The 24,061-nt window shown below is 37.6% G+C and overlaps 2 protein-coding genes and 1 long non-coding RNA gene across 8 annotated transcripts in view; 2 read left to right on the top strand and 1 right to left on the bottom strand.

Annotated features, from left to right (window-relative positions):
- Nucleotides 1-22,169, bottom strand: part of LOC139812408 (uncharacterized) — a 178,981-nt gene extending 156,812 nt beyond the window's left edge. Inside the window, exon 1 of the long non-coding RNA XR_011731864.1 lies at nucleotides 22,000-22,169. This is a non-coding gene — a long non-coding RNA (uncharacterized lncRNA). The remainder of the gene's footprint in view (nucleotides 1-21,999) is intronic.
- On the top strand, nucleotides 1,527-23,339 carry Ctns (lysosomal cystine transporter cystinosin). 6 transcript variants are annotated; one of them, XM_071777196.1, is made up of 12 exons: nucleotides 1,527-1,693; nucleotides 2,202-2,523; nucleotides 2,967-3,066; nucleotides 16,708-16,762; nucleotides 16,859-16,949; nucleotides 17,437-17,628; nucleotides 18,416-18,656; nucleotides 18,857-18,976; nucleotides 19,065-19,353; nucleotides 19,465-19,567; nucleotides 22,280-22,407; nucleotides 23,200-23,339. In XM_071777196.1, exons 4-12 carry the CDS (start codon nucleotides 16,723-16,725, stop codon nucleotides 23,202-23,204), a joined length of 1,209 nt encoding a protein of 402 aa, XP_071633297.1. In that variant the 5' UTR covers nucleotides 1,527-1,693; nucleotides 2,202-2,523; nucleotides 2,967-3,066; nucleotides 16,708-16,722; the 3' UTR covers nucleotides 23,205-23,339. The 6 variants fall into 6 exon arrangements, with proteins under 6 accessions (XP_071633297.1, XP_071633298.1, XP_071633300.1 ...); XM_071777197.1 differs by lacking the exon at nucleotides 2,202-2,523; XM_071777199.1 differs by lacking the exons at nucleotides 2,202-2,523; nucleotides 2,967-3,066; nucleotides 22,280-22,407; nucleotides 23,200-23,339 and adding an exon at nucleotides 21,782-22,240.
- On the top strand, nucleotides 23,201-23,850 carry Mrpl55 (mitochondrial ribosomal protein L55). Its single transcript, XM_071777202.1, has one exon. It carries the CDS (start codon nucleotides 23,201-23,203, stop codon nucleotides 23,528-23,530), a length of 330 nt encoding a protein of 109 aa, XP_071633303.1. The 3' UTR covers nucleotides 23,531-23,850.
- Nucleotides 23,851-24,061: the final 211 nt, after the last annotated feature.

The raw sequence follows: 24,061 nt of genomic DNA, 5'->3' as shown, positions 1-24,061 counted from the left end.
AAATAATCTAGAGAATGCTAATATGATTTACTTTGACATCATTAAATATAATTTTATATTGCTGCTGTTTTCGGGATTTTCGTTAATAATTTTATTAATTGACATTTGTATTCATTAGACAAGAACAGGACACTCGAAATTATTTCAATAATTACTTATAGGCACTCTCATTTTCTCATCATTGTTCAACGAATGTAACGATCATGTTTTAATAACTTTTATTGGCCGCAACTTGACGAACGTGCAATGGTCTCAATTGAATTCAATAAACATTGATTAATCTCCTGACTTGTTGCTTTGTCATGTTGCCATTATATACATGGCGTGCGAATAGTTCAATACATATTAATAACTTAAAAACATTGTGTCTTGTGTCATTTGAACATTTTTTTTTTCATTCAACCTAGACGATATATTATGATGACTGCACAGAAAAAATAAACCGTTCGGAGTTGTATCTATTATGCAATCCAGTTTCTCAGTAACATGGTATATTGGATTGTCATTTTTAACATGAATTATACGAGGCATGAGCGTGTAACTTTTAACGATGACTATCAAGAAAAAATATTGTAAATATGGAATACAGCGTTGGAAAAAAAAAACCCAAAACGAGAAGCCGAAAATGTATTGATTTCTTTTATTAGATAATATACGTGATAAAAATTCGATACAGAAGGAAACAAAATACTCGAATCTAATCTGTTTAGAACTGTTATCTAGAGCTGATAAAAGCGGATCGTGAAATAATCACTCGGAGATAACAAAATTCTGCAAGTCTCATCTAATACAATAGTCTCCTAGGACCGGTTGTTCCAACCTGTTGGTGAACTAACTAATAGTTAAATTACATATGTGTCTTTGTTTTTCCTTCAAATTAAACGAAGATATAGACATGTGATTTAACTATTAGTTAGTCTACCAATAGGTTGGAACAACCGGCCCCCTAGTCATCTAATGTAAAACAATCAAGTAGATAAAAAACTGATTTAAATAATTGATTTATTAGCTTATCACTTTCTATCGGAGATCTATAACATTTAAAGGCAGCTTTGAAAAATATTCATTAATTTTATTTGTCTCAACATTTAATATGTATTAAAATTAAAAACAATGTCAATATTTTTGCATTTTTTTGTTTATGAACAAAAGTACAGCAAACGCAGTTTTCTAGGGAAAAACAACGTAAAGACCAAATCAGAATTGCATAGGGCAATTTGGGTTAAATCTACGTGAATCCTACATGTCTTAGACGAGAAGATTGGGGCCGTTAGCGATTAAACCGAATTAGGGCGTCTATTATGCAATATAGAGCAATTATACAAACATGCAATGTTGCAATTATATAAACATTTGCAACATCGGGACCGCAAAATTAAACGATCGCTCACGCAGAAACAAGCGAACGATCAGAAACAGGATGGAGGTGGAGGGGGGCACACTATGCATGGGGGGAAAAGATTTTAGTACGAAGGGGGGGGGAAACCCTCTTACAGGATTTATATATACGAGCGATCTTGCGCGGGGCCTTTTCGAGTCGCGTCGTACGACTCGTACGCTCGGCCGAACCGGTCGGTTTAAGTGGTGTGATCGTCACGGTCTCGTCGCGTTTTCCGCGGGAAACAACAGTTTGTTCAGGGAGAATAGTTGCGGATGCGCCGATTGTTATCAGCATAATTTGTTGCTTCTAATGGTGAGCTTGATTTTTCACGCGAAACATGAAAAAAATCATCGCGACGGTTGACAGCTACGAATGCCTTCGAGCTGTGTCGATTTGTGTGAGCTACAATAGACATATAATGTTATCACGTGGCCTGTTCGCTTTATCGTCGCTCACTATTCTTATTACATTATAGATAACGACATTAGATAAGGCAATCGACAGTGAAATATTACGCGATAATGTTCCATTTCACTGAAAAAAATCATTTAAAATTGAAAGATGAGTTGGATAATTTATATTAAAAAATATATATGAATTGGTATATATATATATATATATATATATATATATATTTTATATATAAACACCATAATTTTTATTCAATTTGTAGATGAATACGCAACACGATTTTCGAACGTAAATGCTTGGATGCAAAAATAAACTCGAATAATCCTAATAATATGATTATAATTGCGAGCATTACGAACCTTATTCTTTTCAATTTTGATCTAATTCTAAAGAATTATATTCCCTTTAGCTTCTTAAACTCCTATTACAATCATTCGCAACGAAACCGGAAAACTTCATGAACTCAAGATCAAGTTCAAGGACTTCAAGCATCGAAAACCACGGGAAAATTCAGTCGACAAAGCTTCAATTGGAGATTAAAGTCGAGATCGTCGCTCAGTGATTGCATTTATCAACAAGCTGGATTCCCTGCACGGTGCCGAGTCTGTGGTCGAAAGTGTTTGCTCACCGGGATGATAACGTGATTTTAGATGTAATAGGGATCGAGAAATTCTTCAGATCATTTATTCTTCCAAATTCAATCGGATCGATCGATCGATAACGATATAGTGGTATGGTTCATGATTTTATTTCGAGTAACATTTTTTTTAATCAGGCTTGAATATGTAATACAATAGTAACAACAAATTTTTTAAATCTAATTATCAAATGAGAATTTTTTAATTAATTTTTATATGGAAGTATTTATAGGATTTTTTTTACCATAGACTATTTAAATAAGAAAAATAACACTTGAAAAATTTATAAACACGCTTTAAATAGATAGAAACAATTGTTTTTTCCTTTTTCTCCTAAATGTCTTTCAAATAATATTACTTTGAAAATTAATAGCTAACGCAATGAAAGAGACAAGATTGAGCCACTGTCGTTCAAAGTCACTCAAAGAATTTTTTCTGTCAATGAATGAAAATTTTTAACGTGGGCTCCCTCTCTCGATTTCTGATTACGAGCATGCATATTTCAGCGGCCTTTAATAAAAAGCTTCTCGTTACAGACGATCTCGTGAAGTCGGTTGTAACGCGCAGAGATTGGATGTCTCTGCACCTCTCGATGGGTAGATTTTAACTGTCGCGGCTCAGAGCGAAATTTGACAGGTGAGTGAACGCTGCGGCGCAAACTTTTATCGGTAAATCAAGGACAGTACCGGCGGGATGCATCGTAATAATCGTGATTGCTCGTGAAATCAGCTGAAATAACGCTACGGATAATGAACGGCGCGTCGGAGATAATGCCGGAAATATATAAGCCGCAGCAAAGTGTAGTGAATTACTACGTTTGATCTAAAGAACTACCCACACCTAATCTGCAACTATTGCGCTGCTACCTCGTAACACATACACGGAAAGAACGGTTTTTCTGAAGTATCTAAACATTTAGCTAAGATACAGGTCTGAAAATAAATTTTGTTGCACCATCAAAATAATTATGTAGAACACTCAAACTGATTGCTAAAATGTCAAAACTTTTTACAGCATTATCATCATACTTCAGCGACCTGCTATAATTATTTTGATGGTGCAACAGAATTATTTTCAGATCTGTATCTTGCTAAATTTTTGGATACTTCAGCAAAACCGCTCTTTCCGTGTATACACAGTATACACATCCACATACATATGCGGTTTTTCTTTTTAGATTCAATATAGTTGCAGCAAACTTTGATGTGCCTTTTATTGTTTTATTTTATTCGCTATTTACGATATTATTTATATGTATTGTGGATTATACGTATAAGTCTCTCTCGCGTGTTCGTTGAAGAGGAAACGCGAAAAGGAACGTTGAAGAATCGTTAAATCATCTCCGTTTGGGGGGAGGGAATGCGTGGCGAGAATTTTGCACCGCATGAATTTACGACAAAGCGATCCGTTATTTCTGTCGATCGCACAATGATTTAATTTTCGCGAAACTAGCCGTGAAATCAAAATCGATCAGCGGCAAAGGGGAAAGGGGGAGCCATCACTCGGTGTCGCGCGATCGACCATCGGCAAACGTGTAGTTATTCGGAACCAGGAAAAACGAGGGCATTGAATGCGGTTGCAAATAGGCCGTAAGTCATTGGCACAAAACACACACACACGTATTTTGCACATATACAATAAAACGCGCGCCGCTTTCGTAAATCGCGAGAATTCCTCATTCAGCGATTTCTGTACGCGCGATCCTTGTCGTAAATATTCGTAACATGATTATCGAAAGAATTGAGCGACGTGTCTCGACGTTAAGTAATAAATTAACTGTCAATCGGTTTTTAAATAATATCTTTCTCGTGTGATACAATTAAAATATTTCCAAGTATATGTATGTATAACCTATATAAGAGAGATCGTATATATTCTATGATATATTTTTCAATGGTTATGAAAGTTAATTACTTTAAATTATTTATATAAATTGGGAGATAATTTTAAAATCTGTAACTGTACTTTTACAAAAGTATTTGACATCTGATTGTATGATAAAATACATAATGAAGCTTGAATAAAATATGTATTATAAATTATAGGATTTTACGGTAAAATAATATTTTAAATAATGTCCGATATTTTAATAAAAATAGAGTGTATTTAGGAATTAAATTGTAATTAAAGAAAAATCTTTTGCACAATGCACACACGTTAATTTTTATTTAAAAATAGCTTAAAAAATAATATGTAATAAATGTATAATTTTATATAATTATATAAAACATTTTCGAACGGAAGTGTTCGATCATTCTGTCAAGTCTCACAATCGCATCGCTGAATCGAATGAAGCTTGTTATCGTTATATCTCGACCGAATATCGCGTCAATGTATTACCCAGCGACACTTGCGCTCTATATGACGAAGAAAGAAGAAATCAAATATTATCGCAAATCTCTACGAGCATATCACACGTGAACAAGTTATTTAACCATGTCAATCGGTAACTCGTTATCGTCGATAAAACTGCAAAGCAAAATCTTTAATATTTAACAACACGACGTATCTTACTGGTAAAACCATTGCAAGTTGCAATTCCAAAGTTTAACGTTGACAGGTTTTTTTTTTCATTTTAGCTACGTCAGGTATTACGTTTCACTGGTACAATATCGTTGCTGTCGTATATGGCCTTTTTGAAAATGGAATAAAATGGTAAAATTTCAATGAAGCCATTTATACTATTTCGCAAAAAACTACCGGACGCGCGTCAAATGCCACTGGAAAATAAATAATTTCGAATCGGGCGAGAAAGGGGGCCACCAATTGTCAGCATTACCCGGCAGCGCGGTGTGAACGTCACCAAGAAAGGTGCATATAAATATTGGCCAGTCGTGCCAGTCGATTAATCCGCGATCGCGACGATATTGATATTAAAACTCAATAAACTGTGAATTATTCATGAACGCGCGCCGGATCGGGCATACGGGGCTTACGCGAGCTTTTTAACTTCTTCATACTAGATGGAACGGCGCTTTATCGACGGCCATAGAATAACGACAAAAAGCACGCGCGCGCGCGGGTGAGCACATCGCACACGGAATATAACGTGTTAACGACGCAAGTTGTTTTTGTTGAAAATTCCGCAAAATCGCCTACAGCGTATCGTAAACAAAACTGCGCTATCCGCAACAAATGGAAATTTCGCAATACGGATCCGATATGCGATGCACGATTCGCGGCACCGTTACGAGCCGCACCGCGCGCATTCGTATTCTATTATTAAGCAATGAGAGAGAAGATCGACCTAGCTGCATTCGCTGCAGCCTGCCCGCCACCGAGAAGGCGACTTGAATTCTCTCGAACAGTCAAGGTAAACGGACAAATAGTAACTACGGTAGCGACGATAAAAATGTTATTAGCGTTCGCAGCATTCGTTCTTGATTAGCGTAGCGTAGCGGCGCGTTATTGCGCGCGAGCTGCTGGGCATTGCGTCGCGGCAAGGAATTTTCTCGTATCGAGCCCGGGATATCGCGCGATCCTTTCAACGGAATGGAAAGACAAAATGTGCAAATTCTCTCCCGTGAAATTTTTTGCCAAAGAGAGAGAGAGAGAGAGAGAGAGAGAGAGAGAGAGAAAGAGAAGCGCTTCGGATTGAAGAGATGCCAATTCTAAATTGATCAACAAAGCTGCTCTGAAAAAAGTAACGCGACAAAAGAGGGGCTGCAAACACACTGGCGACAATGATGAGTAATAAATAATTCTCGGGGTCTTTTATTAATATTGCAAGCTTTCTTATTCCTCGGCGCCGAGGAGCACGCTGCATATTTCTCGCGTGCAACGCGCGAGATATCGGTCGGTCATGAGACAATGATCTTGTTATCGATGCACACGTGATTCACAAAGCGTGTTCCTCGTCATAAATAAGACAGTCGAGTCACGCGAGCAGTTTTCTTCGTCAGTAATCCACGCGCTCATTAGCCGGACACGTAACGATTAATATTTCTTAAATTAATCAAGATATTTAACATATTAACGATACGTGCCGTGCGCGTCACGTTGGGATAAAAATCGCCTGAATTGATAACATTTATTACTTAAGAATGATTAAGAATTAATTCAGAATATTAATTAACCTTGAAACGGTTATACCGATTTAAAATTAAAGCGATAAAACGATGATATATGTACAAGTCAGATGTGCCTTTAGGAAAATTATTCGTATACCTTATCTGAAGATGGTAGATTAGAGAGAAATACAGCTTGCTTTATCGACCAGATATTAATCGGCTTTAATTAATTTTAGAAAGATTACAGAGAAATAATTTGACGAATTCAACTGCGGTATCGCAAATCTAATTATATTCTGGAGAATTAACCGGAATTTATTTTCAAATAAAGCTTTACACTCTTCCTGGAAGTTATTTGCGTCGCTTGCGTTGATATCAGAGCACGAATTTTATTCCATTTCCATTATCATGATAAATAACGTTAAATAAAAGTACAACGGCAACGCCACGAAGTCATAAGCATCAGAGCAACGATAATTTGACCGTTATAATGAGAAATGTAAATATAGCTTAATACACCGCCGCTTATTGTTCGAGGATATCGGACATTCGGCTACGCGAATTAGCGATTCGGCGGAATGGAATAAACAAATGGCGTAATTAAATATTCACTCCCGTTCTACTGGTTTGTAAACCGGATTTCGTTTCGCCAACAGCATACGACACCATTTTTATTTATTTACGCGATGACACGTTACGAGCCGCGAGCGGAAATTGCGTATTGCCTATATCTCATGTGCGCGCGCGCGATATATATATATATATTTATATATATTTATATTATATTTCGCATTACATTGAATGTTACAACGCGGCATCATGCGAAGAACGGGGATATATTTATTTGAACGCGCGCGCCGCAATTAATTCGATTATCTACTTATACGCGTTATGTACGTGCGCTCTGGTTATTAACTGTCATAATTTGTACGCCAGGAATTTCTACTTTACACTTTGTAATTCTGCCAGCTAAAGAGATATAATCACACTTGGCAAAGTGTAGTCCGCGCATTTCTCTCTCTCACAAGCACCGTACATATTATACAAGACGTCTCATACGCAGCTCGCGAAACTCCGCAGGCGTATTGTTTGTGGTCAATCAGTCCTACAAGCGGAAACGTCGAAACGTCAATCTGACCTACGAATAATCACAAAACTCTTCAGGAAGTTGTGATAATTAAGAAGAATCAACCTAAACAACTGACAATGAGTTCCATAATCACCCTGCGCGTTTTATAATCCCCCTGTATAAGAGGTACCGGTTTTCCCATTTTTAATGTATACATTTTATCGGTATCTACATCGTCATACATTAACTACTTAATGTATAAATAGTAGTCAAGTATGCATTACTTGTGGACCAGACGTGGAATGTTGATCGTTATTACTTTCCTCCACCGAGATTATTAATAGAATAGATGACTGTGTATTCTTGACCGGTCGAACATCTCATCTAATCAACTTCTCGATCGATTTGATCGTCTGTCAGAGACGATGCTATCTCGTTACTATCACTTCAGCGATAGTCAATGACGGACTCACCATGGCTTTTCCCAAGTGAGTCTCGTTTAAATATGCCATCACTCAATCAATCTCAACATCTAGTAATTACATCAATTAACGATGAGAAATTTCACAATGAAATTCGAAGCAGGTCAAGCTGCAGAAATCAAATCGTAATTTATTGACATTTTGATTAATATTCGTTTAATGAGTAACAAAATTTTTTGCTAATAATAATAATATATAACAGATTAACAAAAATCAAGCAAAAGAGGAAATGTATTGGAATAATTAAACAGTTTATTGGTTTAATAAATAAATTAAAAGTATGACCTATATGACTCGAAATAATTAATATTAATTAAATAGTAGAATAATAATGTAATTAATTAAAAGTTCCAGTTAGTGGACTTTACAGTTTGTTTTTCACCTTGTATGTTTTATTTAAAAAATTAGAGATCTCTAATAATATGTCTCGATAATGTCATCATTTCCATCCTATTTTTAAGAGTATGCAAAATCTATCTAAAGAAGTTTTAACTCGCAGCATGCGTAATGAATATTAGAGTCCCGCGCGCTATTTTACGACATCATAAATTCGCGGTGGGAATCGAATTAGAAACAGAAGACCGCGCAGTAACAACAATGAATATATTTTATGAAATTGAAACAAAATAACCGGCACCGCGCTAAATAAAACAAACTAAGTAAAATAAATAAAAGGAGGAACGGGGCATGAAAGCATCGCACATCGCGGATTTGTATTATCCATTTTTTACAAAAACAAACCAAGAGAATACTGTAAACTAGCGACGATGTAACATATATACAGCAATATAAGCTATCTGCAAAATAGCAATATTAATAATCCATATTGTTGATTTTTACTGTTATTCTTAATTTATTATTATTTATTATTTTTAAAAATCAAATATATAATCGATGTGCAAGAGAGATATTTGAATAAAAAATTATTTTTTTATATAAAGATTTAAAATTGTCGAATATTAAATTTCGAGAGAAGTGTACATAACAATAAACATTTAAAAGGAAATTTACAAATTAATTCACAAATATTAAATAAAATTTGAGATATGTAGAAACAGTGTGAAAAACACAATGTGAAAAATATATATAGATTTCCAGAAGACTTTAACCATAAAGTCTGATCTGTTTTTATTGCTGTGTTACGTCAAACCCCGGAATTTGTGGAATATTAGTTTTTGAAGGAAGCAAGGGAAAGGCTATCTAGAGGAGGAGGGGGATAGGAAGACATAACTAGATCTTATCTCGGGTGCAGGCTGGAAAAGGCACATGTCTCGAGACGAATGCACATTTCGGAAAATTCCAGTCGTGAGTCAACCTCCAGAAGGGACACTATTACGCCTATACTGTGAGATTCGTGCACTCGTGGTCCTATTTTTGGTCAAGGAAACTAATCCCTATAACCAGGGATCGGACCGTGTGCGATTTCAGAGAGAGCAAGGGAGCTGAGGGCGAGGTCTTATTCTAAGAAATAAATGGTACTTCTTTATAATTAATATACATTTACTAGTAAGGAAAAGAATTTAAACATTTATTATAAAGAGAAAAAAATTATATTTATATATATAATATAAATCTGCAACTGCGGATTTAGTTGAGACGAAGAGACGAATCCTCGGATTTCATTTGAGAAATGAAATCCGAGGATCCGAGAATTCGATAGACTTTTTGTGACTTTTGGAGAAAAGGTAAGGATGAGAGAGAGAATTTTGATATCGTCTTTATATTTTATAAATATTAGCAACATATTGTTATTTTTCTACTATTTAAGCGGTGCTTTCTCAAACATCTCACGAAATCCGATATTGCGATACGATCAAACGCGTTGGACGGTGATATTAATATTGGAAACCGGATCCACGATAAAGGGTAGACCGGCAAGGAACTCGTAAATTTACGTCGATAACCGACTAAAGCACACAAGAAAGGCGTGAGGATACCGTAGAATAAATCGTACGGAAAAGTATAATAAACTACATAAAAGAAAAAAAAACGGTTCTATACGTATAAAAGATTTAATTTTTGATACGCAAAGTCAGAGGTTAAGATTAATCAAACTTAATTATTTCAATATTGTATTAATAATTGTTAATATCGTTTTCGTAATACCTTCACGATTACAGCTTCATAAAATTTATCGTCGAACGAAAAAAAGATAAGTGATGTTCATCAGATGTCTTTTAATAGCGTCGAAAATGCCGCGATATGTATTAATAATATTTTTCAAAAATGAACTACCATTATATCATTGTGAGAATAATCTCGCGCCAATAGTCCGCGCTTACAACGTGTGCCTCCGTCGCCAGCCATGAAATTCACGCTTCGATGGACAATGCCCATCAATATTCATACGATAAAAGCATGAGTGCTCAAATTTCGACGTAGCTATTACAAGCTGTTTTCGCGACCTCCCCTCTCCTCCCCTGTCCACCCTCCTCCCTTCGCACGTATGTATATGTACATGAATCCTGGCAATCGTACGGGTTTTTTTTGTAGAGAATGATAGGATACGTTAATGCATCCGATTGCATGCACGACGGCCACGGTGCACCTGATGATTTACAATACGTGACTGCAGCGGGCGCGACTCTATTTGCGCGCCTATAATTTGTTTTCGAATAATACGTAATAAACCATGGGATCAAACGGAAATTAATGAAAGCTAAATTCGCTCTTTTCGCGACAGTAATTTCGCGCGAGTGCAACCGCGCTGAATGGGAGAAAAATCGCGCATGCGTTACAATGAATAATATTGTTGTACTTCACATTGCAGGAAATGCGTTATAAACACACGGATACGGGTCGAACCTGAATCTTTCATTATCAAGCAAAAATCGCGCTTGAGCGAGTAGCGCAGCTGCTAAACGAAGGAAAATTGCGTTGCGGCAGTCGAATATTACTCCCCCGCTGCACGTTGTGGGAGAATAAAATCGATATGTAATTGTGAATGTGATAAAAAATTAAATCAGCAAAATTGTGGTAATTAAAGGACTATGAGAGCACAACGCGGTTGTTGGTGCGTAATTTTTCAGATTACAAAATTGATTTATTCAACTTTCACGGTATAATGTTCCGAATTATCTTATATTTCTAATCTATTGTGATGTTTCAAGATATTTAAATAGGTTTTCGTATTTGTCGATCACGATCGCGACAATATTTGCGAAGTATGAATGAGCATGATTATGACGTGAGTCGAAAATCCGAGTTCAAATCCAACCAAGAATCATTGAGACAGAAATATATAAGACGAATAATAATCTAATACTCTAATAGAAATAATTCTTAATATGTATAAGTGTAATATGGCATAATTATTTCGTATTAATATAGCGACAATTCGATGCTTCTACTCGAGATAACTATTGGCAATAGGATGTTTTGCTGTGCTCATGCACTTATAAGCCTGGTTGCGTTCGCGAGTAAAAGTGTGTGACTCTGCTATTCGGTCTGATGATCGGGCTGTCATTCGGTAGGGGCTAATCCTAGACTTCATATTTCTTCCTAACTGTAAAACTTAAGCGAGGCCGCCACAGAGTCCAAAGTCTTTTTCTCTTTTTATCCAAAAAATTAAATAAATTACTGTACTTATTGTTAGTTATGTAAATGTTTCACAATGTGCAATCGAAACGGGTGATAAACAATGGTAAAACTTAAAAGGTTTTTCGAATTGATGAAGAGTAAATTAACAACAACCTCTTGATTAATTTGAGTTCCGATAACTAAAATATCCAACATCGAGATTAGAAGTTGCGACAATAAGTAACGGTATCTACTATCTACCGACGTGATCATTGGATAAAGATCGTCTCTGAATTTCTCGGGAACAACGTTACGTGTCCACTTAACGACGATTCATGACCCATCTTGAAGTCCGAGAGCGCGTAGAGGCTCACGTGCTCACGTGTAAGTCGGCCGGTCGCGCGTGCAGCGCTGGCTTCATAAAAAAAAAAGGGAAAGCCTTGATAAAATCGGGAATAGAGCCATAAAAAATTTCTCGACGACGGCCAACGACGGACGGACGGCGGAGAGTGGCCGGCGGCGGCCGCATATTTCGCGCTCCATCGATCGGCCGAGAGGGTTCCGAGCGGGCGACAAAAGCCGGCGGAACGGCCGGCGACAGTGCAGCGGCGCGACGCGGAGTATTTAAAACCGTTTAGCCGGCCAGTTAATTGCGCCAATAATTTCGCTGATGGAATAATAATGCCGACCGTCGAGTCGTGGCGTGCAGCCCGATAAATCCGACGAGACGAGAGAGATTCAGGAGGTCCGCGCGCCGCTCGAGTCATCCCGACTAGCGCGCGCGAGACTACGCACATCCCGCGCAATGATATATTGAGCGACGCGTGGCTGTAATGTCGACATTTTGCCTTAATGTATCGCGGAGAATACGGTGAGAGAAAGATAGAGGGAGAGGGGTTTCTCTAAAATATCCTCACAAATATACGAAGGTGGAAACATTCTCCACCTCGATGACGTCCTGGCGGATATTAAGAAAAGAATTATGCCGTGGGGTGCTGTTGCCCTGATGTTATATTTTTCGGCGTCTGATGCAAATTTCGCGAGGCATAGTTTTTATTAATTTAATTATATGACTTTTCAAGCGAGATACATCTGCATTCATTATATATTTACTTAAACTTATCTCATTCACTTAAGAGAGTGAATGAGATAAGTTTAAGTAAATATATAATAAGTTTAAGTAAATATATAAGTTAAAACAAGACCATAATATATAATTTATTCGTATGACATAGTTTTCCGTCTATGCATAAGCTAATGATGTAAGCCTTCTAAAATTTGTAAAAATCCAGAAGCAGAGAACATGATCGGGTCGGTATAATGTTGTGTCTCCGAAATATTAATGAGTCATCGTGTTAAATTATATTATACTTTATAATCGGCACGTTAACCCACATTGCGCGCGATTAAGTAATTGACCGTGATAAGAAATTAGCATGAAACGGGCATTAAGTCGATCCGACAGCGCCGTTCGATGTATAATCTTCAATTTATGATAATTGTTATTACACTCGCCGCAATTTTAATTCGCGCAAATCGTTCGCAATAACATAATACAAATTAGGGAATAATACACGACAGTGCATGCGGAGGTAACATTATTACCAAAAAAAATAAAAAAATAAATAAAAAATACTTCCCTGTATTGCGAGGCTAAAAATCGTCTGTTATCCCCGTGCTTAATTAAATTCGCGGTATAATAATCGCTATTAAACGAATTTACCTAAATGCGAAATAAATGAGCGGTCATTTTTATTCTCCGCGCGTTTCTGCCTTATTTTTATGAAATAAAATCGTCCGTCCCTTTAATCCGGCTCTAATTAGGATCTTTTACGACGTGGAGTTACGTACGTTTTTTTTTTATGTCCTTTTTTGCGCATTACGTGCGCGTATCTCGGCTCGAATGAATCCGCAGCGCTAGGTATCAAAAATAAAAATTCAACTCTGTTCTCTTTCTCCCTCTCTCGCTCTGTCTCTTTCGCTGTTCTCTCATCCTCTCTCGCTCTTTCTCTCTTTCTCTTTCTTTTTCAAGCTCTTTTGATCGTGATCCACAGTAGGAAATACATTTCACATTGCGAATCAGTACACACACACACACGCGCGCGCGCGCGCGCGCGCGTAACAAAAATTTCACGAAAGCATATTTACTCTTGCTACATGTAATATAATAGAAACATGACAATGTTAATATAAAATACGATTTTACGAATAAAAACGTAGGGAACAAAAAAAAAGAGCTGCGAGAGAGCGAGAGATATCGGCAATATGCCAAATGTGAGCGTTCTAATAAAAAAAATTCTCTCGATTAGATTACGTTGTAAAAAGAATTACTCGATTTATCGATTTTCGCGCAATCCGGCTTATTTTATTATTAAGCGTCAAATCCTATTGTTCTTTTCGCTGTACGCAAAATCTATCTTTCCCTTTCATCACTTTTTATCATATGAATTTCCTGTGGCACGTAAAAGTAAATCTCGTTTGTCTTCGTCATTCCGTAACCGCGCGTTCGACATATATATTGTTCCCTTTTCTTCCTGTCTTTCACTCTCTCTCTCTCTCTTCCTCTCTCTTTCTCTCGCCGAGAGTCGTTATCATACTCTTTATATCTTTTTTTTTCTATTTTTTGGAATACGTGCTGGCCTTTCCGCAATCTCGATGGAACTTTACCGAGACTTGACCCACTAAGGCGTATTAAGTTTATCGTCGACTAAGCGCGCTAAGCGCGAAAACAGAGAAAAGGAAAAGAGCGAATCGAGTGTGTGATGAAAATAGTGGGCGAAATCGCGTGAATTAACGCTGGCCATAATACGAAATTCAACCGAATTTTCATTCTCCGATATACAGCACGAAAGGGACGGGCGACCATTTAAATGATCAAACCAATCGGTGAAATGACCCTTGGACGTTTAATTAATCGCATTAATGTTAATTAGTACCGATTTGTAATTAGTTAAATTTTATTTCTGTATGTCTATATATATATATATATATGTATATCATTAGATGCATTGAACGCGATGCAAAAGTCAATTTTTACACGCCTGAAACAATTCGATATCGCATGATCCTTATTACGAAAAGTTTTCTTCAGACGTTTTTAAAAGTTTCACTGTTGTACTTGAGCGTACATTGCATTATAGGACAATACAAATAAGTTTCGATGAAACGTATACATACATGCGAATAAAAGGAAGGAAATTTTTGATGGCCAGAAATTCCCTGTCGAGGAGTCTTGCATGGAAATGCTTCTCTTGCTTTTAAGAAAATAATGAGTAAATATGGACTTTATATTGTCGGGCGCTGTGAAAATTTCTCTTCGAATAAAGTTCCCCGTTATTTTCAATGCGTTGCAGTAGGAGCGTCACGCATTTTACGATAATAAAAAAATAATTACCTATTCAAAATTTTAGAATAATAATATTGTTAAAAAATAGAATTTTTGAAGCGAAGCAATAATATAATAAGTAAAATAAAATAACAATAAAATTTATTGAGACTCACTCGAAATGAGATAAGATAAATCGCTTGTATCACTTAAGAAAAACATTTTCTGATTAAATCACACACACACACACACACACACAAGATAATTCTAAAATTCTAACAGGAATGTTATCGCGGTTCATGATTTTTATATATCTCGCTTATTACTTTGTAAGGATTTGCGCAATATATGTCGTCTGGTTGTGCAAAAGTAACGTTACATTTGGCAATTACATAAATTGTAAGTCATTTCTTTAGAAAGCTAAGAACGTTGAGAAACCCCGGTCTATTGCAAAAAAGACGTTGACATTATATTAGCCTGCGAACGTATAAATTTGTATTCTTCCTATTATATTGAATTAAAAAATGACATTTCGTTACGTTTCGAGAAAAAGTCCTATAATTTAAACTTGTATCAGACTGCAGACAGCTGATTCTTCAAACAATAGCATTATTTATTTTTTTTTAAGCTTTTGTGGTGTCAACTTAATAAAGTTTTTTAAAATTATACATGTATATGTAGATTCAAATATTTTCTTAATTGCATCCCCTTGTTCTTAATTATATCTTATATTATTCTCATTAGTCTTTCTATTAAATTAATGACATTTCAGAAGTGTCGTTATTCTTTTAAACTGATTGCGCTAGATGAATAGTGTCATAAGTGAATTGACAAGTGAATCACAACAGAGCTCTTCAAGAAACAGTATAAGTTTCATTATAACAAAATATCTCGTAACTGTAATTACATTAGTCATCTCATAATTAAAAAAAAATGAATTAAATTTGTTTTTCCTCTCTCTTAAAAATTGTAAATTTTTTATTTTTCTTGGGGTGTGATTTGTAGACTTTCTTAATTGAATCCTAATTCTTAATTATATCTCTCTTACATCTGAAATATAATTATATCTACATTAATATATTTTGGTTGTCTGTCTTCAACCGTTCACTATTTTTTACAAAAGCACATTGTGTGCGTGTGTGTGTGTGTGTGTGTGCATTTTTCGTAGTGTGTGAGCACGTGGTACGTGGGTTCGCTAAATTCAAATGACTTTGCATTCAGTCATCTCTGTTCCCTGTTAAGTCTTTCGATTTCTTGCCGCCAAGTCACAGTATACACTGTGGCCAAGTGTCATTCCAGCCACAGCTGTGACGCGTCACGTGCTCGTTGTTGACGTTGCACGTTGCATCTCATATCGTTCCTTATCACATTTCTAACTGCGAAACGAGATAGTGTCCGTGTCCGAAACGTCGCGTTCGTGTTCGTTGGCCTCGTCTTCTAGCACTCGTGCAACGGAGAATTGAGAAACGGCCGTCGTCGACGACGACGACGACGAATGGCACTCCTCGTCGACGTCGTCGTTGTTGCTCCGCGCTTCGACAGCCGCGGAAATTCGAGGTATCCGCGAGGATACGAAACCGCGTGACGATCTCCCGATCATCGAGACCGTCGACGGGCTGGCGACTAGCGAGATGCGACAGCGCGCGATGTGTCATCGTGTCGCACGTGTTATCGCGATAACTCCGCGCGTTTTGAGGTTAAACCCGTCGTCGTTCGCCCCATTGCGTCTCGGAGCCCTAATTCTCCGGACACGCCGCGTGACGCCGCGAAAGAACGTTAATATGGCGTTCTTTAAACGATGACTGCACTAATTGCGGCTTCATTAAAGGAGCGATAACGTCAGTCTAAATTTGGCACAACGTCTTGTTTCAGTCATCATCGTCCAACATGGCTTTAATGCGTTACTCATGGGTCCTGTTGCTACCAGGTGAGAAGTCGCGAAAGAAGTCTAGAGAAGTATGCCACAAAGTGTCTCCGGTCTCGTTCTTGTACGTAGATTACATGTCGTCTTTCATATTTGCAGTTTTAACGTGCGTTCAGGGAGCCCTTAGAGCGTCGACGCAGGATTTAAAAGTACACGTCAATCACCTGACCAGGTTCAACTTATCACTGACGTGAGTAGCTTGTTATGCGCCGCATAACTCGAGCCATTATATGGAGCTGCATGGATATCGTCGAGTACTTATAGATTTTATTGGCTATTATGTCGGAGTCACAGTACTCTATTGCTTTTAGGAGGGGGAGGGGGGGAGTGTATGTGCTACTGTACAGTTACTACTCACGACGAATCAAGTTCATTGACAGGAACCTTTGTTGCATAGACGAATAACGAAAAATGCCATGAAACCAATACGTCTACATTTTTATCGCTTTGATCCACATTCCACATGTATCGCTTAATCCTAGTGACATAATTCGCTTCAACTCCTTTTATCACACGCTCTAAAAGTACCGATAACACAGCTGGCATCTAATGATCTTGAGATGTAACCTCTGGACTTTATACTTTATGATTCAATTACATTCGCTTGATGGATGATCTCAGTGTGCTTGGATTAAAAATGAGATTACTTGTTATCAGACACATCTCTTATCTTGCAGGGAATCGTTACCTGACGGCAGAGATGCACTAGTTACGATAGCTGTGCAGCATCCCGATCTGCTATCTGTAACCCCATCTAACTTTTCCATCGCAGCGGCAGACTCACCGAGAGAATGGATTATTTATGTTAAAGCCCTGAGTGCAGGTCACTCGATCGTTAACGCTAATGTGACTCCTGGTGATATCACGGAGTGAGTACATGTAACAGAATGTTTTATAGAGATTTCACGAGCTTCTTACATTTTGATTTTTGTAAACTCTAATCAGTTGATGTTTTCATAACGATAGATTACGAACGTATGTATATTATTTGGCATAAGTATCACTCGTAATCAAATATGTTGCACAACAATAAATAGCAGGGAGCAGAGACCTATGGCACCGATGCCTTCCCTCGCTCTCTATCTTCGTGACTAATTCTGAAAAGATTCCGATCGGTATTACATTCACATTCCATTGCACCAAGACTGATAGCTAAGACTGCACAGATAGCCTCTTGACCTAGACTCGTCAGCCGAGCTGAAACTTGAAGTTTCGTTAGTCTGTGCCCAGATTTGGAGCAGGAATTACTTCCTAGTTCAATCACGGTGTCGTGTTCAAACCTGTTTATAAATGATTTTAATATTTTTGTGATATTGAGAAGTGAAATTTGTTAAATATGTATCAGTGACGAAACGTATGCACACTCCGGAGTTTATACGGTTGCGTTATAAACTTAATGTGCTCCTTAATATTGGATCTCAAAAAACACCGTGTAAAACAAATTTATCTCGAAATTTGCAACAATTATAGAAACTGTTGAAAAAGATGTCTATGTATAAAATTATTATTATACCGCGAGATCAGTTACATACTATCGATAATTTAAAGTGAGCAAATTCTATTTCTGCTATTTTTCGTGTGTGCGACATATTTTTCTTTAAATAATATTTCAACATGTAAAGCATAAAAATAACTGTCTTGCATATTTTCTTTTAGTTTCTCTCAAGCATTTGTTAGAGTGACGATAGAGAAATCAGATGAATTGTACCACATCAGTGCTGTGGTCGGATGGATATATTTTGTGGCATGGAGCGTGAGCTTCTATCCACAAATCCGTATTAATTACAAACGTAAAAGTGTCGTGGGTCTTAATTTCGATTTCCTGTCACTGAATCTAGTCGGTTTTATTATGTACGCGTTGTTTAATTGTGGCCTCTACTGGGTACCTGAGATTGAGGTAAGCTATTGTCGTGTTTGTTTCTATATTTTGCAATGAAATAAAAGCTACGTATGTACAGAGAGAGAACACTAACTGTGAAATAGTTTTATAGATAAAAATTCTCTGATAAGAATGTAAAGTGCGCAAAAATGCACACGCGTGTGTATCGCATGTGTATGTGTATGTGATAATCAATTAATTTACTAACATATTTTCAGAATCAGTATTTCGATCGATATCCAAAAGGTTTGAATCCCGTGCAAATCAATGATATATTTTTCTCGCTACACGCAGTATTTGCTACTGCAGTAACTGTTGGGCAGTGCTTTATTTACGAGGTAAATAAATGTGATCGAGACAGCGTATGTGTTTTCTGGATAGCCGGCTATAGGAATTGAAGTGTAATCGTATTTATTTTTACTTCAGATTGGCAATCAAAGGGTGTCAACGACCGCGCGTATTATCCATGGGATATTCGCGATTTTTATACTGATATCTTTGATATTATCTTTCGTCAAGACAATCCAGTGGCTAGATTTCCTCTACTACTGCAGCTACGTTAAGCTAAGCATAACGCTTATTAAATATGTACCGCAGGCGTTTTACAATTATAAGAGGAAGTCCACTGTCGGCTGGAGTATAGGAAATATATTCTTAGATTTTACCGGCGGCATTCTGTCAATGCTACAGATGATACTCAACGCTTACAACTATGGTAAACATACGAATATACTAGCTAGATTCACCTCCGTCTCGCGTATACTCAGAATACGTACTACTGAAATTAATTCGTGCGGAACATTAATGTCATAAATTTTTATCTCAGACGATTGGGAGAGTATTTTCGGGGATCCGACTAAATTCGGTCTTGGATTCTTTTCCGTGGCATTTGATATATTTTTCATAATACAGCACTATGTCCTGTACAGGTACGTATACATGCATGCTTTGATATTGCTTGCGCTTTGGATCTGATTTTTTTTTGCCGCATGCCACTCTATCGAATAACTTTTTAGGTATTCTGAGCCTGTGCCACTAATAAAATAAAGCTGTAGCATCTTGCGGACTAAAGTTTTTACATTCAATGAATGTGTGGTGATATTTCATGCAGAAACTGGGGATCCTCACTGATCTTTTTTTTTATATTTTATTTTTATATTTCATGTTAAAAATAATGCATGATTTTACTAATCGTTAATATAACAGTTAACTTACTTCGGTATTTCACCACGTTAATTTAGTTATAATTGTACATATATTATAAATAATATACACAATGAGAGAGTACATTAAATATTTTTGTACGAGAATGGGAATATTTACGTGTGATTGGATTTTCATAATCGCATATATATATAAATATGTGTGTTGCCATTTCGTCTTATCTATTTAGTGAGCTACGCAATTGTAGATGTGACGTAGAGCAAGACTTTGATTTTACAGACATAGCGATGAGAAGGTGATTGACCTGAACGGCAGAATATAGCGACTCTACGACGAGGACTTAATTTCTCCCTCCCTCAAAAAAATCCTTTCCCGATCCATACTTTATATAGATGTTTTTATATTCGCATAAATCTCTGCATGTGTATATATTGTGTATCTGCGCACAATATAAATATTTTTTACTTTTATAATTTTCATTAATTAACTTCATCAGTTAATTCTATTTCTTAATTTTATTTAATTTTAAGTCAAAACGTATATGAATTGATATTAAACTACGATTGTTCGTATTTTCTCTAAAACATTATTTTTTATATTTCCGGCTAGGTTATTTAAATTAGGAAGATAGTACAAACTATTAACGTAGGACCACAATGAACAATTCTAATACGAATTAAAAAAAAAGAGAGGAATAATGCAATCTCACGGGAAGTTTGCACAAATAAATTACACGTTTGACAGTATTGCCAAGTTAATTATAGATGATAAACAGTATTTAGCAGTTTATGATGTAAAATAAAAGCACTATATTAGAGAAAGGATGGTATATAGGCGGAATATTTTTTAATGTAGCAAAATTTCTGTTGACCAATCAGACAACGATTATATTAACGTTGTTACAATAAAAATATTTTACGGAGTCGGTATTTATCTCGATATACGAGGCTTCATTTTCATTATTTTCACGGTTTATCATTCTGTTCATTACGCATCGGATTGAATCCCCACCCGAGATAATTACAGATGGTATTTCATTTAAATATTAATGTACCAGTATAATGCGTTAAATATTCTTTGATTTTGCGGGGTAAAAGTAAGAATCACGGTTTGATCACGCATGAAGCATGTCCCGCGTTGACGCTTATCGTCGTTATATTGTTATCCCGTGCATCAGATTCAATTGTCGCGCGAGTTTCGCCAATTGCCTGAATTGGTGGAAAGACGATTTCCGGCATAACTTGGGAGACTAAATCGTCCCGAATGGATTTGGATGCCAAAATATACAGATTTTGTGTGTGTCGTCTCGTGTCGAGTGCGCATGATTTTGTTCCCATTAACCCGGAAATAGAGACGACCACCTATTTTTTTTTCTTTCTCGTCTCGAATCGATGAACGACGCGCATAAAAATAGCAATTCGCAAGGCTCATCGTTATTTCTTACGTAACGTTCGTTATTCCCGAGATGCAGCAAAACAAATCGATGGAAAAGTTTCGCGACGGGAGCTCGCGTCGCGAAATTGATCCTCGGAGATTTTTGAGGAACGGAAGAGGGATTAAAACTCGCCATTTAATCTCACGCTTTATTTGATACGCACGATAATTATTCGCGTCGATCGATCGATTATGTATGCGGAGCTGTATAATGACAAAATAAAAAGCGCAACCAATGTTCACCGAAAAACTCTCCCCCCCTCCTTCCTTTTAATCCCGTGTACGCCAGAAAAGTCGGCCATTTTCCCGGACAGCACCATGTTCAAAATTGAGACATATAAGACATGTACGTCTCTTTGGACACGCGTGCCGTCCGGATTGATTCCCGGGTCAATCTAACTCGCTAACTCGACTAACTCTTAACTAACCGACCCTTATAAAGACGATATCCGGCGAGAGACTCGACGTTAAGGGCGATTCGTCGATCTCCGCTCGAAAGAAAAGAGAAAAAAAAAGAGAATGTGTCGTAATTCCTTTCCTTTCAGGAATCGCGTGGAGTACGCCGAGCTGCCGGGCCATTGCCAGGAGGAGCCCGAGGGCGCGTGCAGCGCATGAAAACGCGTGTCGCTTGTCGCATCGCAATACCGTCCCCCCGTCCGAGCGCATAATAAGAGCGACGCGCCGAATGCGCGTCGCCATCACGCGCCCTTCCCCCGTCGCCCGTTCGCGCGCGACACGAACACGAAGATCAATTATTGCTTACCCCGTGCCGCGTCTCCCGGTGCTCGGGTCACCGCCACCGGCGTCGTCACTCATCCCCTCACCGCCTTGTGGAGACGCACGATCACCAAGCTGCACCGGTCGATCCTCCTCCTCGTAGGACGACGAGCCGCACGCAAAAAGCACGCACCGACCACGCGCGTCCGCCGCACCGCTCCGTGTCTCCGTGAGAAGGAGAGAGACGCGTGAAGTGCGCGGCGATTGCCGCGCATTTCTTGAATTTACAATCTCGATAATCGCAATTCGATTGCACCCCCCGCCAGCGCGCGCGGCCGCCGCCGTCGCCGATTCGTCGCGCGGAAGCGACACCACGTGACCGTCCCGATCGTCCGGCTGCGCAGAGCTTCGAGTCGTTGCGTCAAGTCGCTCGTCACGTCGATCGCCACGGCAGGTAAGCTTTCCTTTGATCGTCCCCGCGAGATTTTTCTCGCTATATTACGAGCGTAGACACGGTGTTTCAATGTGGTGACACAATCTTGAGCGATCGAACAAATAACGCGTCGTGTTGCGCTCGATATTGTCTCGGAGCAACGGGCAACATAACCTAAAAAGCGTGATACTCTTATTAGTCTGCAAAAGTTTAGAAGGATTGGAAAAGTGCTGTAAAACGAAGATGAGAAGAGCAGTTGATAGTAGATTTGTGTCAAAAAAACTGAAATTCCCGATTGGAGACATGACGATAAGCTCGGGCTTATCCTGAACCTGTGAAAAAAAAATATGCTCGTGTGATGTGAGATATCTAAGGAAAAATATATCTTTTTGCTTGTATCGCTTGTATTATCGTGAATGAGAAGATTATATTTGATGAGAGTGCTCTTTAAAGTTATCATTTATAGCTGGGACGGGTTATCTCTCGTGTTTTGAAATCGTTTTAATTGGAGTAAAATTATGCTTGTGGGTGATCTCGATGAAACTCTGATCGACTTAATCAGTGATTAATTGGCAGAGCTATACTTCTAGCTACGTGATTTGTGGTCCAGATCTTTCTTTTCCATGCATTAAGCAACAAAAAATTGTTCTATCTGCGGTGACAAAGTATAATAAAGGTATTGTTTAATGAGATAATTGCTGATTAAGTTGATCGGCGTTTGGTCGGAGTTACTTCTTGCAAGTATACAAGACATATTTATACTCTGTAATATTAATAACCTTTTAAGCTACAGAGACATTTTACTTATTTCAGAATGATCGCTTTGCTCGCAAGAATTGGCAACTCCGCGACTGGTCTGCGCAGCAGAAATCTCAATTGCTGGACGGCGGCGATTACGAGGAAGCACAGAGCGGTATACGAACGGACGTATCCTACGACGCTCGTCTTTTCCGACGGTAGCAGTATAGAGATCCAGTATCATGAACCACGGAAGATAATAGTCTTACCGTTGAATCTCGCCGAACTTACGGAGGCGGAACAGAAAAAGAGACTCGAGATGCGTAAGCCGAAAACGAAAGTAGTTATAGCCGAAGAAATTGAGGATAGCTTCGATGAGAATAGATATCTCAATTTTAACAAGTGATTGCCTCGGCGTTTCTGAAATTTGTATTATATACGTTATATTTGTGCAAAAATATATGTTAACAACTCTTTGAGACTCTAACGTAGAAGGTTATCTTATTTTTTGTTTAGTATAATGTTTTAATAGTTGTGTTCGTTTTTTTCTGTAGTATAAAATATAAATAAATGTAAATACTATTACTATAAACTTTTGTGATACATATGTCAAAACGTAGTAGTAGGAAATGGATCTAATTATAGATTTTTACAATTATTGAACTGTGAATACTGTGAATACAATACTGTGAATTGTATGATAAAATATTAAATGCCACATATGAATATTGCACTAACATAAGCATTGTCCTGTGAACATAGAGTAATTTCCAATCTTTATAATAACAAAAAAATATATTTCTATACAGCGCACAAAGATAATGCAAATCCTTCTTTACTCCATCTCTTATTCCATCCTTCTGTCTCGCTCTCGATTGCTTTTGATTGAAATTCCATAAATTAATACATTTTACGATATAAAGATAATTATGCGCGC

The sequence above is a fragment of the Temnothorax longispinosus genome, chromosome 4 (genome assembly GCF_030848805.1).
Source record: "Temnothorax longispinosus isolate EJ_2023e chromosome 4, Tlon_JGU_v1, whole genome shotgun sequence".
NCBI lineage: Eukaryota > Metazoa > Arthropoda > Insecta > Hymenoptera > Formicidae > Temnothorax > Temnothorax longispinosus.
The sequence above is the reverse complement of the archived record's forward strand: the minus strand, read 5'-3'. Positions and strand labels throughout refer to the sequence as shown.